This window comes from Neolamprologus brichardi, chromosome 20 (genome assembly GCF_056152115.1).
Source record: "Neolamprologus brichardi isolate AB-2024 chromosome 20, ASM5615211v1, whole genome shotgun sequence".
In the NCBI taxonomy this organism is placed as follows: domain Eukaryota; kingdom Metazoa; phylum Chordata; class Actinopteri; order Cichliformes; family Cichlidae; genus Neolamprologus; species Neolamprologus brichardi.
In genome coordinates this window covers 9,384,226-9,400,144 of record NC_142123.1, presented here as the reverse complement: position 1 = coordinate 9,400,144, position 15,919 = coordinate 9,384,226, and the positions used below count along the sequence as shown (strand labels likewise).

At 41.1% G+C, this 15,919-nt stretch overlaps 1 protein-coding gene across 2 annotated transcripts in view; it reads right to left on the bottom strand.

Annotated features, from left to right (window-relative positions):
• The window catches only part of nphp4 (nephronophthisis 4), a 166,242-nt gene that overhangs the window by 82,089 nt on the left and 68,234 nt on the right, over positions 1–15,919 (bottom strand). The window contains exons 9-10 of one of the 2 annotated variants that reach the window (XM_006785366.2): positions 3,530–3,748; positions 2,868–3,009 (exon numbers count right to left, since the gene is read on the bottom strand). In XM_006785366.2, the coding sequence (XP_006785429.2) occupies positions 2,868–3,009; positions 3,530–3,748 (361 nt within the window). The remainder of the gene's footprint in view (positions 1–2,867; positions 3,010–3,529; positions 3,749–15,919) is intronic. The other variant, XM_006785367.2, reaches the window with a different exon arrangement.

The following is a 15,919-nucleotide window of genomic DNA, read 5'->3' as shown; positions in this document are numbered from 1 at the left end:
CTTGAGGTATAAAAAAAATACGCTGTGATAATGTTTACTCAGTGCAGTGCACAGTGGAGTATATAACCGCGCAGAGCACTGGAATACCTAACTATTTACAGACCTAACAAATCTATCCAATTTCACACAGATAAGGAGGTGAGTTGGATTTAAATTTCACACTGACTTTAAAGTCTGACAATGCTTCCTGAGATTTTGGTTCGTAGCCATGGTAATACTGAAATGAAAGGTTCTCTAGCATCCCTTTGTCCTCCCTCTCTCTCGCGCTGTCTCGCTCTCCGTGCTGGGCTTGACTGGCCTTTTGGAAATTGCTTCGGTTTGCCTGGGGTGTCTTAGTGTAGCTCCCATCTGTTCGGACTACGTGCACACAGAGTGGACATGGTGCTGCACTGGCTGGCTCTGTTTCACAAATGTGCTCTGGCATGCCCCCCCACCCCCACCCCCCCGGGCAGCCATTTTGTTTTTAGGGCTTTCTCACAGTTTTTACTTCTCGAGCCCACGGAGAGCGTCTATCACCTCATTAGCTGGACTAATGTGCAATTAGCCATTTATTTGTGATCCCTCAGAGGCCTTCTTGACAGATTAGTGAACTACCACATGTGCGGCTGGTGAATTCAGACACCTTTACGAGCAGTAAAGTTATACAGCTACGTAAGGACGACGGTCCATTAAAATTAATTTAAGAACATCTGCGTCGAACCAGCCAGATATGCTCCCTGATCTTCTTCTTAGCTCATCAGTATCAACAGGGAGCGGTGCATGATGGTCACGTAAACGACAAGGAATTCAGTGACTAAATTATAGATTAATAAAAGCGTACAGACTTCAGAATTTCCAACATTGTAATGCAAAGTCAGCATGTACCGTATGAGTTAAAGAATCCTTCTGAGATCGGGTTCTTTCTTTCATAACAGCGAATTTAGCATGGAGCGTGCATTTAAATAAGCTATCTCCAGTTTAAAGCATCCTTTCTGGCATGTGTTTTAAATCCATGCAAATGCAGTCTTGGAAAAAAAACAAAGTTGAGGATGATCAAGTTGCCTAAATCAAAGAATGGCAGTGATTCATGGTCTCATTCTCCTCTGAACGCCAGCCCAAATCGTTCAAGCTTCTTGGGCAACCCTCTGAAGACGCGTGAACACTGATTAAAATGTCATTACTGACAATGCGCACTGCCAGAAGCTTTCTCTACACACCGATGAAGTAGACCCCTGATCAACCGCATTCTTGTCTCAAAAGTTAACAGCATCATTAGGAAGGTAAATCATCGAGCATACAGCCTGGGTCCACTCAAGTTTTTTCTGCTGTCACCGGGATTGAGTGGCTGTATGCAGTGTTTACTACACTTTTTTAATCAATTCACTGGCAGACACAGAGCAAATCAGCAGTTTGCGTTTCAATAAGAGATGCAGGCAGTGGCACATCATTTATCTTTGGCTGCGTGCAGGATGTGGAATATTTAATCAGAACTTTGTTTCAGTGGGAGGCCTCCAAAGCTTAGGGTTCAGCAGTTATTTTTAGAGTATCATGGAACATCCGTGCTTAATTGGGAAAGATTTTAAAAAAAATGAAGAAGCTTCTGCTGGAAAAATCCAACAGCATCCACTGATAACCCCCTACCAATGTGACAAATAAGGGGCACGGTTCAGACTTAATTTTACACTCTTCATCATAATGCCTACGGAAAGCAAAGAAGAGCCAATATGCATGGCTGATATGTTATTTCTGGAAAAATGTTTTTCAAAGCTTTACCACAAAAACCTCAACAAAGAGAGTCCCACAGTAAGAGTATCTTACCGTGACTTATTGCTTATTATGAATCATAAATATGTTTTTTAGCACCACTTTGATATTCTTTACCCCGATATCCATCACATCTACTTTTTGAATGTCTGCAGAAATTGAGTTGCTGAAAAAGCACAAAGACACTGTGCACTGTCTAAACACAGGCTTTCATTAAAATCAATCATCAGGTATATGTTTTCACTTGATAGCTGTGGAGCTTGTTCTTGAACTGTGAAATGTGTCTTACTGCAAAATATTAAAGAATAATTCCAGTTTAAACATTAAACAGTTTCACCACATTCAGCAGCTTTAACAATATTACAAACCACCAACAATATTTTGGTAATATGCAATATTCTTGTAGAAGCAATCATCCTGAAACGCCTCTGGGCACTTATTTGAGCAGTTATTTTGAGTCACTATATTTATTAAATTTAATTTCCCAGTCTGTGAACTGCCACCTTATTTTTGTGAAGGGCTTTGTGTGTCCACATGATCTTATGAGCTACGTAGTTCAAGGCAATGTATTCCTTGTAGGGCCTGCCAAAACAAACTGGTCCTGGGTGAGCGGCTAGACTAAGATCAATTAGTTAAAAAAACTAAACAAACAAACAAAACAAAAATCAAGGGACATGGAATTTCCACTCTGAGAGCAGATCAAAGATGATTTTGCAAAGTAATGCAGGTTTAATATCAAAGAGGCCCTAATGGACAGCCAACGTCTTCACCTATCCCTTTAGGTGTATCCTTTATTCCCCCCAGACTCCAATCATAAAGTATATTGATCACGTAGAGAGCAGGCGGCCCTATTGAGATAACATGTGCACAAGACAGGCTAGTTCGTTGCCTGTTGCTTCAAAGTTTGGCTGATTTCAAACAGGTGCCGTTGCACTACTGAAGTGCACCCAACCTAAAAACATACGCATGCACAGAAATCAGACTACACACTTTCCATTTTAAAAAATTATAGATGTAAGCAGTGAATAGCCTTTTATGTCTTTTTGTGGAGGAAAAGTCTTTGTATGAGCTTTCCAATTAATGTGTGATTAAAAAGCCATTATGAATTACATAATGATATTTACCCTGTGAAGGTGATGAAGGTGATCTTCTCTGGCGAGGCACGTCTTCCTGTTTTGTGCTCAGGGATGGCTTTGGGCTGGATGCCTTACTTTCCAGGCTGGATGACAGCCAAAATTTGATCATATCCTTTGCTTCTGAGACCTCCTTGAGAGAAGGAAGTTTCAGACATTTCAACAAAAAAACAAAACAAAAAACAGAATGAAGAGTTCAGATTCTGCAGGGAAACGAATGAAAAAGCTGACAGAAGAAAGAAGACGTGATAGTGACATGCAGTTATTTCCAAACACCCAAGCAGTGTTGCAATCCTCTGCAAGGTGTGAAAAGTTAAGTCATATTAGGACGACTTGGGCACCCTTTGAAATTTTTGATACCGTCACCAAAACAATGTCACTTGCAGACAGCTGCCTACATCCATGCTATAAAATATCATGCAGAATTTCAGAGCAGAGCCTTCAGGGATGATAGAACCTGACCTTGAACGGTACTGTACGGGGGCCTAGCATGAAACCCAAGTGCGAATATAGATGATGTGAAAGCTTTTGAATTCAGGGAAGCAGTGTTGTGAGTACTGAAGGCTGCTGAAAAACCTCGTCTGAACACCTTTCAGTGGATTCTTCACATTTTAGTCTTTCGACAAAAGCATTCTTCTGTGCCATTGTATTACCTGAGCTGTGCCTGGAGCTGAGATTGGTGCAGGGCTCTGAGCTTTGGCAGACATCTCTGTGCTGTAGACCATGGCTCCATGAGGGTTTGGCTTTGCACCTCCTTGCAATACAAGCTGTATCTCTTCCCCCTTCCACTCAGCTGGCTCCTGGAAGGGACACCAAATCCCCCAACGAAGGCTATGCAAGAAAGCAGCGCGGGATGTAGAGGCAGCAGATAGCTGTGTGATGGAAAACGACAGAAGAATAGGGAATTCAGACATTGATATGATGATCTCGCAAAAAGATTAACAGTTGTAAAAACTAAACTGAATGTAGTCTTTTCTCTTTCATTCAATTGAATAATTACTTTATTCAATTCTTTTATAGTGTTTAACTGTGATCAACTGATAGCGTTATTTAATTTATAAAGCAGAGCATTAACAGTCTCCAAGTACAACCAAAGAACAAAAACATAATTTAATTTGCCAACTTGTAAATCCTTATCTCTAATCACAAAAATGAATTGCAAGAGGCCTTAAAACTGTGTGGCATGGTGGTGCTTGTCGTTAGCACTGAGCATTCTCTAAATCCCACATCGCACACACGGTTTGGAAGCAGCTTTGCTGTGTTTGAACATGATTTACAATCAGTGCCGCTGAGGCTCTACTTCAGCCGTCCCAGGAAAAGTAAAAAAACATTCTGCTTTAAATCATCCACAGAGAGACTCAGTGGTTTTGCTGAATCGATTAATAAGCTGGTCAGCCTCAGACGATTGTAATCAATCATAGGTAGGACAGTACAGAATACACAACAAGCCTGCTAGCCCCACACTGCTCCAAGACAAAGCCGGCCATGTAATAGTTTGCTGAATGCTTCAAATTCCACTGAGAATAGTTCTTTAATGTAACACCATAATCTGGCACTATAGAAAATCAGTCATAAAAGCAGTGTCTTTATTCTAAATGTCATACAGTACCTGTTAGTGGTACAATAGAATACAATTATCCATGCAATGTGTTGAGGAGATTTTAGCTAATTTTGTGCCATATAATCTACAAACTAATCTAAAACCACTCTTGCAAAGGTCAACTTAAAAAAGTAATGATATTCAGAGTGTGATGGTTTCAGTTCTTTCTTCATTCTATATAAAAAGTTAAGTCCCATCGTCTGGAAAGGTAGGAGAGCAAAGCAGAACTGCTTTTCCATAAAGTCACTTTTTACTTCAGTACATAAAAGGAGAGCAGCCAAAAGGTTAAAAGAGTCTTCACCATGATAGATCCAGTCAAAAATTCACTAGACAGAACATATCTTACTCAGTACCACAGAGGCTATTCCAGATGGGAGCAGCATTTGTGTAATTGTGTTTCTGTTTCCTGTTTGCCACTAGAGTTCAAGATGTTCATTCACAATCCAGTACCATCTTTCAGCAGAGTTTCCAATTACACATCGTGTTATCGTATGGCCTTGTAGGCCTTATGGAACTTTCCCAGATTTAAAAATAAAAGCAGGATGGGCACCAGTTGGGCTGATGGGGTGAGCAGGTGCTGCAAGGCTGAAATGCAGCAACCTGGGTCAGAGTCCAACCCAAACCCCCTCTGCTGGGTATCTGCTGCCCGCCTTTCTCCCTGCTTTCCTGTTCGCTCTCCACTGTCTAACAAAGGCAAAAGGCCCAAATAAATGCAGGGCCATACTGATTATGTTCTTGATAGGCTCTCCGGGCTTTCTATTTGTAGTAAAACCATTTTCTTTAAGCATAAATAACATTATGCTCCACAATCCATGTTATGGCATTTGCTGTTTAACACACTAAACTAACAGCAGCAGCAGGAGCTACCTGATAACAGTCACCACAACCAGCTGGCGTATACAATTTCGTATACAGGTTATGTTGAGATTCAACTCCTAACAATTGCTGTAGTTATCTTTTAGCCTCAAGAGTGGATGTTGCAATCACTTGTAAATCTTGAACTTACCAATCAGGACACTGTGTAATCAGTAATATTGTCAAAAACTCAGATTGTCTGTAAATAAATAATTATTTTAGTCACTCAATCCACTCAAAATCATACAGGACTCTCTAGTGGGACTGTAGCCAGATTAGACACTGGCATTAACAGTAAGTGGACACTTTCTCTCTAAATAGGATGTGATACTGATAAACACTGGTTGGAAGTTCATCCATTTCAAGCACATCTAGGGTAGAGCACGCAAACACAGGAATTAATCTCAGTGCTCTGAAAAATAGGGATGTCGTGTAATCGACAGGCACATCTCTAAATCAGTTAAGACATTTTAGATGAAATGTATAGTGGGAGAAGATGAGTATATATGTGTTGTGACATCCTTCTCGATTTCACTGAACTAAAACATACGTTTTTATCAGACATTTTTCACTGAAAAGATAACAACAAACGAACGCCCACATTCATGAAATTCTACTTTCATAATATCAACAAAATATTCAGAAGAAGAACGAACAAAAACTTTTCGGTGCGATATCACATTTCTATTTAAATGAAAGAGGAAGCTTTACATTCGGCCTGGTCTGCATACCTGCTGAGTGAGAGACACTGGAGTTAGAGACGCTGTGGCCGGGAACGTGTGCCATTTAAAAAACAAACAAACAAAAAAAACCCTGATTATTGAAGCAACCATATTAAAATATGCCAATTCTGATACATACCCGGCCAGAGCCTTAAGCCTCAAACATGAAAGCTTGTGCAAAATCCTCATATAGACGAGTCAGTCTAGAGTTTTTATAAAGTTGGACACTGCAAGCAAGCAACATAAAAGAAGTTGCAGTGTCTCTTAGGCTGTTAGGTGTGGTGTGTTAAATCTGAGGTTTTAGGGGTGACTGTCACAGCAATGACTGCATGCTATTTAATTAGCTGCCAGTTTCCACCACAATTAATAGACCTACAAATCCAATATGGCATGATGAAACACCATCTAAGGTGAATGAAAAGCAAGACTGGTGCATTTCTGTGCCCTGCTTTCTTAAATAAATTGTGATCTGTGTGGTCATGGTTATTGTAGTATCTTTTGTTGACCAAGCCATCTACCACGGTGTCCCTCCTTGAGAGATTTTTCTTATAGCACCGCGGTGCACTGACCTTTGCAAAAGAGGTCCTTGTCATGTAAGCTTAAACTTAGATCATTTTGTTCTATTCCTGTGAAAAATAACCAGCGCACTCTTTGTTTTTCTGTTGAGGGCTGCTTCAAAATGTCAGTTTACTATGAATTATGCAAAGTAATTTCACTGCCCAGTTAACAAAGCCCAAAGTGAAGTGTTCAGATAGCTTAATGGAGCTGACATTTTGAATACTACAAGTGAAAGTGCACTGCAGCAGGGACTACGTGTGGTAAAGGTGTAAAGGTTAAATTCATGTCAGCTCCCTGCTTGACAGCAAATTTGAATATTCGCTTTTTATAATATACAATAAACGAACACCTAAACCTGCAGTGTTTATTAAGTTCTTCGACTGCCGTTTCCTTCCTTTTATACTGACAAACCAACCTTCGGACTTTGTGTTTGGCTTTCGTGTTTGGGCCGAGATACCTGCCAATTTGTCGCTTGTGTGACACTTTAGAGGGAATTAAGCAAGAGAGTACCCAGTCCTGCCATTAAAGGTCTGTTATTCCATCTAAGAAACCCTTTAAATCCTCACATATCTCAAGTGGCCAAAGTTGCTGATCAATACTCCATTCTACTTGAAAGGGAGCCAGTTTCAGACTATAATTTTACACTCTAGTTGCACAGACATTAACAACAATTTTTTTAACTTCAGAACTATATGGCAGACATAAAACAGCAGTGTATTCCCCCTTCAGGCATTGCCTGTTTTTCTATTTCATGGGGGTTGAATTAATAGGAAGCTTTATATGAAATGTTAAATCAAACAAGTCTATTTTCAAAGCTATGATTTTGTTCAAATGAGTTGACTAGAGAAAGATCATTTTATGGCACAGGGAGTAGCCAGTAAAAATTGCAAGGCAATTTATCTAATGTGTCTCTCTTTTTTTTTTTCGCACTTTGTGTCTGTAACGTCTCTGTGCTCCGCGCAGAACATGAGGGAAAGAACAAAATGAGTGTCTCGCACATGACCCAACGCTCACTTCTTGTATTATTCAGTGAATATATTGCAGGAGTGATTCGGGAGCAAAAACGCTGGCCGAGCTCTGAGAGAATGAGAGAGACAAAAGACCAATCACGGGGCCTTTTCTATAGGGACGCCTACAGCCCTGGAAAAAAAAAGAAGAAGCTTTTATCTGTCCAAAACTCAATGCTAATCACACTTTCAGTCTTCCAATCATAGGAAACTGAGCCCATGTTCAAAACTGCACCAAGTAGCTGAATGGGAATCTAAAAGGAATGAGAAGTGAGCTAAACATCCATTAAAGTTACAAATATGAAGTTATTAAAGGTCAAAGTGGAGGCGTTTGGGTTTTTTTTTTTGCCTTTTCTGCTTTTGGCAGGTTTACAAAAACAGTATTCTGCGATTACAACAATGGCGACGAAAGATATCACACCAAGAAATAATTCTCTTTGAGACGCAAAGTGTGAATCACTGTCACGGTTTCAGTACAGCGGTTTTAAAATGCTTCAGGACAGCGCGATCTACATATGAACTGCAAAAAAAAAAAAATGATAAAGCACCAAAAGCGTGGGGTGGCAAACAATAGGACTGAGGGGATCTCAAAGGGACTCTTGAGGTTTGAGTAAACAAACAGGATAATAGTTCCACTCAAAGCCAGGCAGAAAAATTCACAATATGCATGTAATCCTTCTACAGAGACAGTCATCAGAATTCAAAAGGCAGGAGCTTAAGCGCTACAATATTCATTTCTGTGATTACACGACAGCCGAGATCAATGGTACATCTACATGCAGGTGTAAGGGCTTTAACGGTGTCGTGGTAAGAGCACAGCACCGTAAGAGGCAGTCAGCTGACGCATTTGTGTTAAGGTCCTCTGGTGAGAAGAAAGTTGGCGAGAGGGTCAGACGAATCGACTTATTCCGAGCACCACAGTGTGTCAGTGAGACTTAATCAATCGCAAAGCCTGCTGGTGACAGCAGAGAGACATCGAATCAATTGCATTATATTTCACTGGCAATAAAGTATGACTCTTTGCACTCGCGCCGTTTTGGGGAGGAAACATTTGAATTAATCAAAAGAATTTTTCATTTGAATTGTAAGTTGTTTTTCCACATGTTCGCTGTTGTGCCGGTCACTATGTCGGACAAGGCAGAATGATCAATAGCCAATTTCCCCAAAGTGTGATTACACCGTTGATTTGAGCGTTAAAGGCTACATTTAAAATAAGAGCCATTAACTTTCACTCAGAGAGCAACTCTGCACTTGTTTCAATAGTGCACCGGGGAGGGGGGAAAAAATAGAAACAAAAGCCTGAGGCAAAACCAGAGAAGCTGCAAACTTTTTCATAAAGTTGCACTGAGGAAAAAAAAAAACAAAAACAATAACAGCAATGTCACCGCACACATAATTGCTCCAACTGGTAAAGTGTTTTCTAAGGGAAGAATCCATCAACCTTGTTTAGAAGTGTAAAACATAACGCTGCAGCATTTCTAGACAAATAAGTGTGTCTGTTCTCAAACATAATACAGAGTGGAAACAAAGATCTCACGTCTGTAACCCGGAGCAAGAAAAGTAATCATCAAACTTTTGGGGGACACCGAGGAGAAGACAGGAAGAAGGAAATTATTATAAAGGTGACAGAAGGCGAGTTTTGCACATCAAAGAGAGCTGAAAACGCATATCCCAGCAGACAAGAAGAACTGGAGGAGCAGACACTTACCAGTGCAATTTACTACTACTTATTAACTCAGAAAAAGTAAGAACATATAAAAAGGGGCTGGGGAAAGCCACCGTTAATTTAAGGAACAACCACCAAGTCAGACTGGCTCCTGCTGTGCCTGTTTAAGTTTTCTTAATGTGCTCTAATATGAAGGAGCCAAGTTTGCGATACGCCGAGATAAAGCAGTATGCAGAAACATATTTTTGGAAAAAGCTCAAAGAAGAATGGCAAGACACTCATCGACTCGGGGCTTTCTAGAGAATGGCAGGAATTAATCCTAAATTAGGGGGATGTGAGCATTGATGAGAGACAAAGTCTGACAGTTATTACCATTACTGCAGTCTGTTGGGCTGTTCGAGTCATTATTTCAGCCAAGACCCTGTGACAGGCACCGGCCCACAGCTCCCGCTACTTATTCTCTACAATGAGAAGCCCTGGAGGAAGTGAGAGAACATGCACAGAGATCATTAACTTAAGAGCACTAAACCACTCACATTTTCATCCATCTGTACAAGTAGTCCAAATGAACCCAGCAGGCTTCTGTGCTCTATTCAGCTCACCAAGGCCAAATCAAGCTTGGGAAGGAATTGTGTTCCTTTTCAGCTCTCGCTGTTGACAGGCACAACTTCAAGGAGGTGTTCATGATAGTCACTCAGGCTCAGGCCAATTTGCCATGGACATGCATGTCTTTTATTCGAGCTTTGATGTTCGACAGTACACACCGATAGACAGAGCTCTGACGGTTAAGCGTTTGACTCGCTCAATTTTATTCTGGAATGTTTTTTTTTTAAAGAAGCATAGTGAAACGTTTAAACCCATTAGCAGATATTTTGCTGGCTTTTAGGAAAATTATAGTTTAGGCACAGACCAAATGCTCAGGATGGAGGTTTTTATCCTCGCTCTAGCGGTTTTACAGATGTTAACATCACTTGGCTGGTCCACCGCTTTGGACCAGCCTCATTAAGTCATGGACCATTTGAGTTTTGTTTTTTTCACAGTGAGGGAGTGCAAAAAACGTCCATAAGACAAACTCAACTCATGACATATGCCTTATTAAATTCTTGCGAGTGGAAACATAATCAGTAGTTTTCTCATTTAAAATAATACAGACACATTTAACTGACAGCGACAATATGAAGTGCTTCAGATGATTATCAATCCCTCATCAAAGCATCAGATCACTCGTACCTCTTTGCATGAAAATTCAAATCGCCAAAAGATAATCGTAATACGATAAGCTTATATAATCACTCGCTGAAAGTTAATGACACCGCGTGCGCGTGAGAGTTTACGCCAAGCAAATACCTTTTCCAAAACAAACCTGTCGACATGATATCTCAAAATTAATCGTGTAATATTTTTCGTCTCCAGTGCGCTGATACACTGATATACTGCAGACACGGATTTGTCTAATCTGCCCTAGTTGTGATGAGCTGTATGGAACAGTGGAGAGGAAAAGCTAAATTAGACTTTTCTACAGCTGCTTGGGCTTCAAATGTCTCTGAAATGCTACTGACTTCTTTATGCAACTGCTATTTTAAATGAAAATCAAGTCTGGACTGAATGTCATCTACATTTAAAAAAAAAAAAAAATCCCCCCCCCCAAAATAAATAAATAAAAATAAATAACACAGCCCCAGTCTGAGCAGGCCATTCACAAGAAAACCATTAGATGAGCAAACATCATCACCAATGCCTCTCTGGCTGCCAGGGCCCTGCATCCGTCTGGAGAAGGATGGCACTGCTGGCAGGCACTGACAGGGTAAGACTCACTCTGGGCCAATCGCAGGGGGAGATTGATGCACTTCTCACTGGGGGGAGAACTGACATTCATTTTAATTAGGCGGGCAAAATATTGTCTCTGCGGCACGCAGCCTTACTCGCCTCAGCTTCACATTTGGAAGGAAGGGGGCGGTGGCCCGGGGAGCAATGCCCTCAGAATAGGCCACCGATGAGCTAAATATATCACTTTTAAATCCTGATGACATTACTTTGCTTAAGATGTTTGATTAACATTTAATTAACATTTGTATGACATTTCAGATCAGTAGCAAACAAATATATAACCGGTTTCTTTGAGGGAGCGGGCCACACCAAGAGGGAGGTCTCCACCCCCCCGTTATGTAATGCCAGCAGACAGGAAGAACTGCGACCAAGGGAGGGGCTCGTGAGTTCACAGTGCGGTATTACAGTAAAGAAGATGTTCTGATGAGCATTTGATTGGGAAGAGCTTCGCAAGATACTTTCCATTCAGCAAACATCATTAAAGCCTGCAGGGGCCCACAAAAACCACTCAACACACACACACACACGCACACTCAAAAGCACACAAACAGCTACTTAAGGGAAATACCTGTCGGTGAGCCAATTAAAACCCAAATAAGATCCTCTGTGGCACAGAGGAGAAGTTCTACACCATCACGTTTAATAAACCCAGCCACAACCTATGTCACTGCTTTCTGCTCCACATACTGTTTATCCTCCATCCCCTGGCAGTGACAACCGAGACAGAGAGAAGAATAAAAAGATCATTAAGAGAGTGATATTTATTATAGCTCAGCTAATGGAAGGATTGTCAAATACCAAACGCGACACATGCCCGCGCAAGACGCTGAACCACAATTACTAAGCCATCAGTCAAGTGTGTATTGGCTCATTCAATATATTAACAGTAGAGTTTTTAATATGCTGCCGGAGGAGCAGCTTACTATTTCCTTATGTTGATGTTCTAATTAGCACAATAAACAGAGCGACTTCAGCTCTTGTCGAGGCACAGAGACAAGGCGGAACTGCACCTGTGACAACACAGCAGGCCTGTCAAGCCTCGGATTGCTGAACACGTTGAATCAGTCTGCGTGGGGTTATGGTGAAAGCGATACTCCACATGTCAGTGGAAAAAGCATGAAGAGGAAAGAGCAAAGAACTTGTTAACCCCCATTTTCCAACCAACCAACTTGTATACTACATACAGTAGTAATCAACACTTCTTACAAGCATAGGGCTGCTTCATTTTGTGGGTTTACATGTTATTTTCAAAGGAAAAGTCTGGCTCACAAGCAACACATCTACTTCCCCGCAGACATCAAGTGCATAACATCACTCAACAGGGTTCTCCTTTTAAAAAGGCAGATGAAAAATAGAGAGGGTCAACCAACCCATGAAACTAACATTAGATTCATTTACAAGCTGAACACAGCAAATATAACCCACTAGCAACAGTTGTCATTTCAGGCAAAACAATGTAATAGCTTCTGGCAAGAGGGGAGATGATTTCCTCACCACTGTCTGAAACGGTTGCTAAAGGAGAGCTTAGTGAGCAGTCAATTGTGGGAACACGGCAATGCTTGAGTAAAAACAGAACAAAATGTTCCTGGGATGAACAATAATGGGCTGCCAAAACACCTCCAGAAGGGCTGGGATTTTCAGTTTTGTTAAAGAAAAATGAAAAAAACAAAGTGATCGTGACATATATTTCCACAGCACTAATTTACCAAGACATGAGCAGAGTCACATATTACTCACAATTTTGCTTTGTTAAGTTTAAACTCTACTGTTTAGCAAAGGCTCCCATAATGTGTGTTTCTCCTTCAATCGCCTCTTTTTACTCTGTTTTATTCATCACTCTGCATTTAATCATTAGTTACAGATTATCTTTTTTCCGGTCTTCCTCCGAGTGCTCACAGCAAATGTCCACCACTCCCTGAGCTTTCTTGCTGTTTAAACAGAGTTTTTCCTTCCCACTGTGACCAAGTGCTTGCTCATAGGAGGTCAGCTGATTGGTGGGGTTTTCGCTGTGATGACTGTTGTGATTTGGTCCCATATGTGCAAAATTGAATTGAATTAACAATCTTCAGCACAATTCTAAATGATTTGCTTCATTTCAGTATAATACTAGTATACTGCATTAGTGTACATGCAGTTTATTGCAGACTTTAATCGTTTCTATAGCAGGATGTTCTGACAACTCCCTGCGCAGATCTCTCTGTACAGTTCAGGATACAGGAAATTGCTAATTTCTCCGTGAGCTCTGTACCCACTGTAGTCATCAGTCTCATTTATTTGGAAATTGCTCTCTGTCACTTCTCTGACAGCTAACAGATGTATTAGGATTGTAGTTTTAAATTAAACCACAGACAGCAAACAATGCAACATTCACAAACGCCGCCCGACCCCAACTCTGTTTCTTTCATATGACCATGTTTTCTTTAAATTGGAATGTTGCTTTAAATAGCATGTAAGACATAGGCACGCTGCCAAATTCAGACCTGCGTCTGCATACATCTGCGTGAGAGCTCAGGAAAGGGCAAAACAGTGAGTACATTTAAAGGTCATGCATTAATGGTCACACTTCCTCCCACGCTCAGTAATCAACTGTGCCACTCACTGAATGCAGTCAGGGTCAAAGGTGGCACAACCTGAAAATGTGATGCAGGTGACACTTTTATCACTGGTTGCCCAGTTACTCGAGCTGAGATCCCATTTCAGTACATGACACATAGCAAAACTGTCAAAACCCTTTTTCAGCAACACAAGTTTGCTGCTGCGAAACAGCTTGGGAGAGTCACCAATTACTGTTCCGAGGATGTGATTCACTTTTGACACTCTCTCAGAAGCATAGCAGTGGTTAGTGAGAGGATGAAACCAAGTAGCTCTCTTAAAATGTCCCTCCCTTCCCTTCTGTCTATCTATCCATTTTGCTTTCCATCTTTCCATCTTTCATTGCCTGTGTCAGTGTTTTGGATGGCTGTAGCTGTCAAATTCCCCGACAAATTGTTTCCTGGCAAAAGGACAACGCCACGAGGGCCAGCAGAGCCTTCTTCACTGATTTCCTCCGGACTACCCACCCCACCCCCAACCTACACCCCCACACCCATTAGCGATGAGCTAGTGCTTGTCAGCAGAAGAAGGCGGACAACAATAAGCCCCATCGTCTTGCATTAAGCTTTATGTAACTGTATTACATGGCTCAATAGATGAGTACTGCTGCGCTAACGGTAGCTGAGGAGAGGCAGCAATCAGCAAGCAGGAGCAGGGGCAGAGATGTCTCAGATGAAGTTACGGCGGGGCTAAATTGGTGCTGACAGAAAACAATTAGGAGAGGCGTCATTGCCTCGCATCAGTTGTCAGTGACCCGAGTATTCGCACAGTGAGCAAACCGCAGCTTATGGAAGGCATTCACTTAAACTTTTAAGTGCATAACTAAAAGCATGATGTGCTATGTTGAATAGTACATCATGAATAGAGTTTTTTCCACTTCTTACATAGACCATGTGAAAGAGCTGAGAAAGGAGCAATTACAAAGGTTGAAAAATTTTACAAGGCTGGCATGACACTGCGCGCATTTGTTTGTGTTGGCATAAACTTACCTTACTCACCTTCTATTGTAAGTGTAAGGCCTTCTCATTTTACCGTAAAAACAAAAGTTCTTGACACCAATACAGTATTGGGTTTATATGTCATGTAAGTGGGATAAAAGTGTAACCTCTAATGATGTTCAAGGATAGTTTCTGGCACTGGCTGTGAATAGTCTTGACCTTTACTTTGTTCACTAACTGCTTGGTTTACACATATAAATAAGTCTGAAATGCTTCACAATAAGGTTGTGGGCACTGACATAAATCTATGGATTTATTTCAAACCATTTAATAAGTAAAAAAGTCTGTGCCAGAGAAAAGTAAATCCTCTAAATATTTTGTGATCAAACCCCACATTAAGAGCACCAAACAGCAAAAGCACTGTATCACACTGTGATGAAAGCAGAAACATCAGAGGGCAGCAATTGAAACAAATTAAGCCAACAATTATCAGCACGGACACTACAAAAGGTAGGAGAGGAATTTTATCAACATTCTACAAAAGTTGAAGAAGTGTCAAGCGGCAGCTTTTACCTTGAAACCCTCTTAAATCTCTCATTATCTCTCATATATTGGAGTAGGTATTAGTTTATGCTAAAAATGCCACATTTCGTCCAAGAAATCAATGACATGCATACATAAGCAATTAAAGTAAAAACATAGTAAGAGATGGAGGAAAATAAGGTTACCTTCATCTTAATATTTTGTAGCATCATAATTACTGAGCAAGGCAGTGAGCAGAGCAACTAACTGCAACTCTTAAGCACTGCTGTCTTTTTCTCCCCCCCTCCCCGAGTTTCTTTGACATTAAGCGAAGCAATATGGAGAAGTGTGTTAAAATGGACATAGAAGGACACAGTTCCCCTGTGTTCACTCAACCAAAGTACAGGCACTTTGCGGTGTGTCGGGCAGTACAGTACAATGGTGTCAAAAGGATAAGAGAGAATGAAATAGCAAAACACAGAGCAAGCAGGTAAAAGGACTGTGGGCACGGTGTGTGTGTGGTCGCAAAGAAAAGTTGATTATTTGAAGTTCATTGACCCCAGATATCCTCTGAGAACAGCCTATCAGACAAATTCCCAGTTTCTCTCCTTTCCCCAGCCTCCTTCATTTAAATCGTTATCTCCATCCCTCTGACTGCTAAGGAGCATAAAAAAGGGTGCTCAAAGGCTCTCAGAGAGAGAGAGAGAGAGAGAGAGAGAGACTGCATGGCAGTGGGAGAGCAGGCAAAAAATAGAG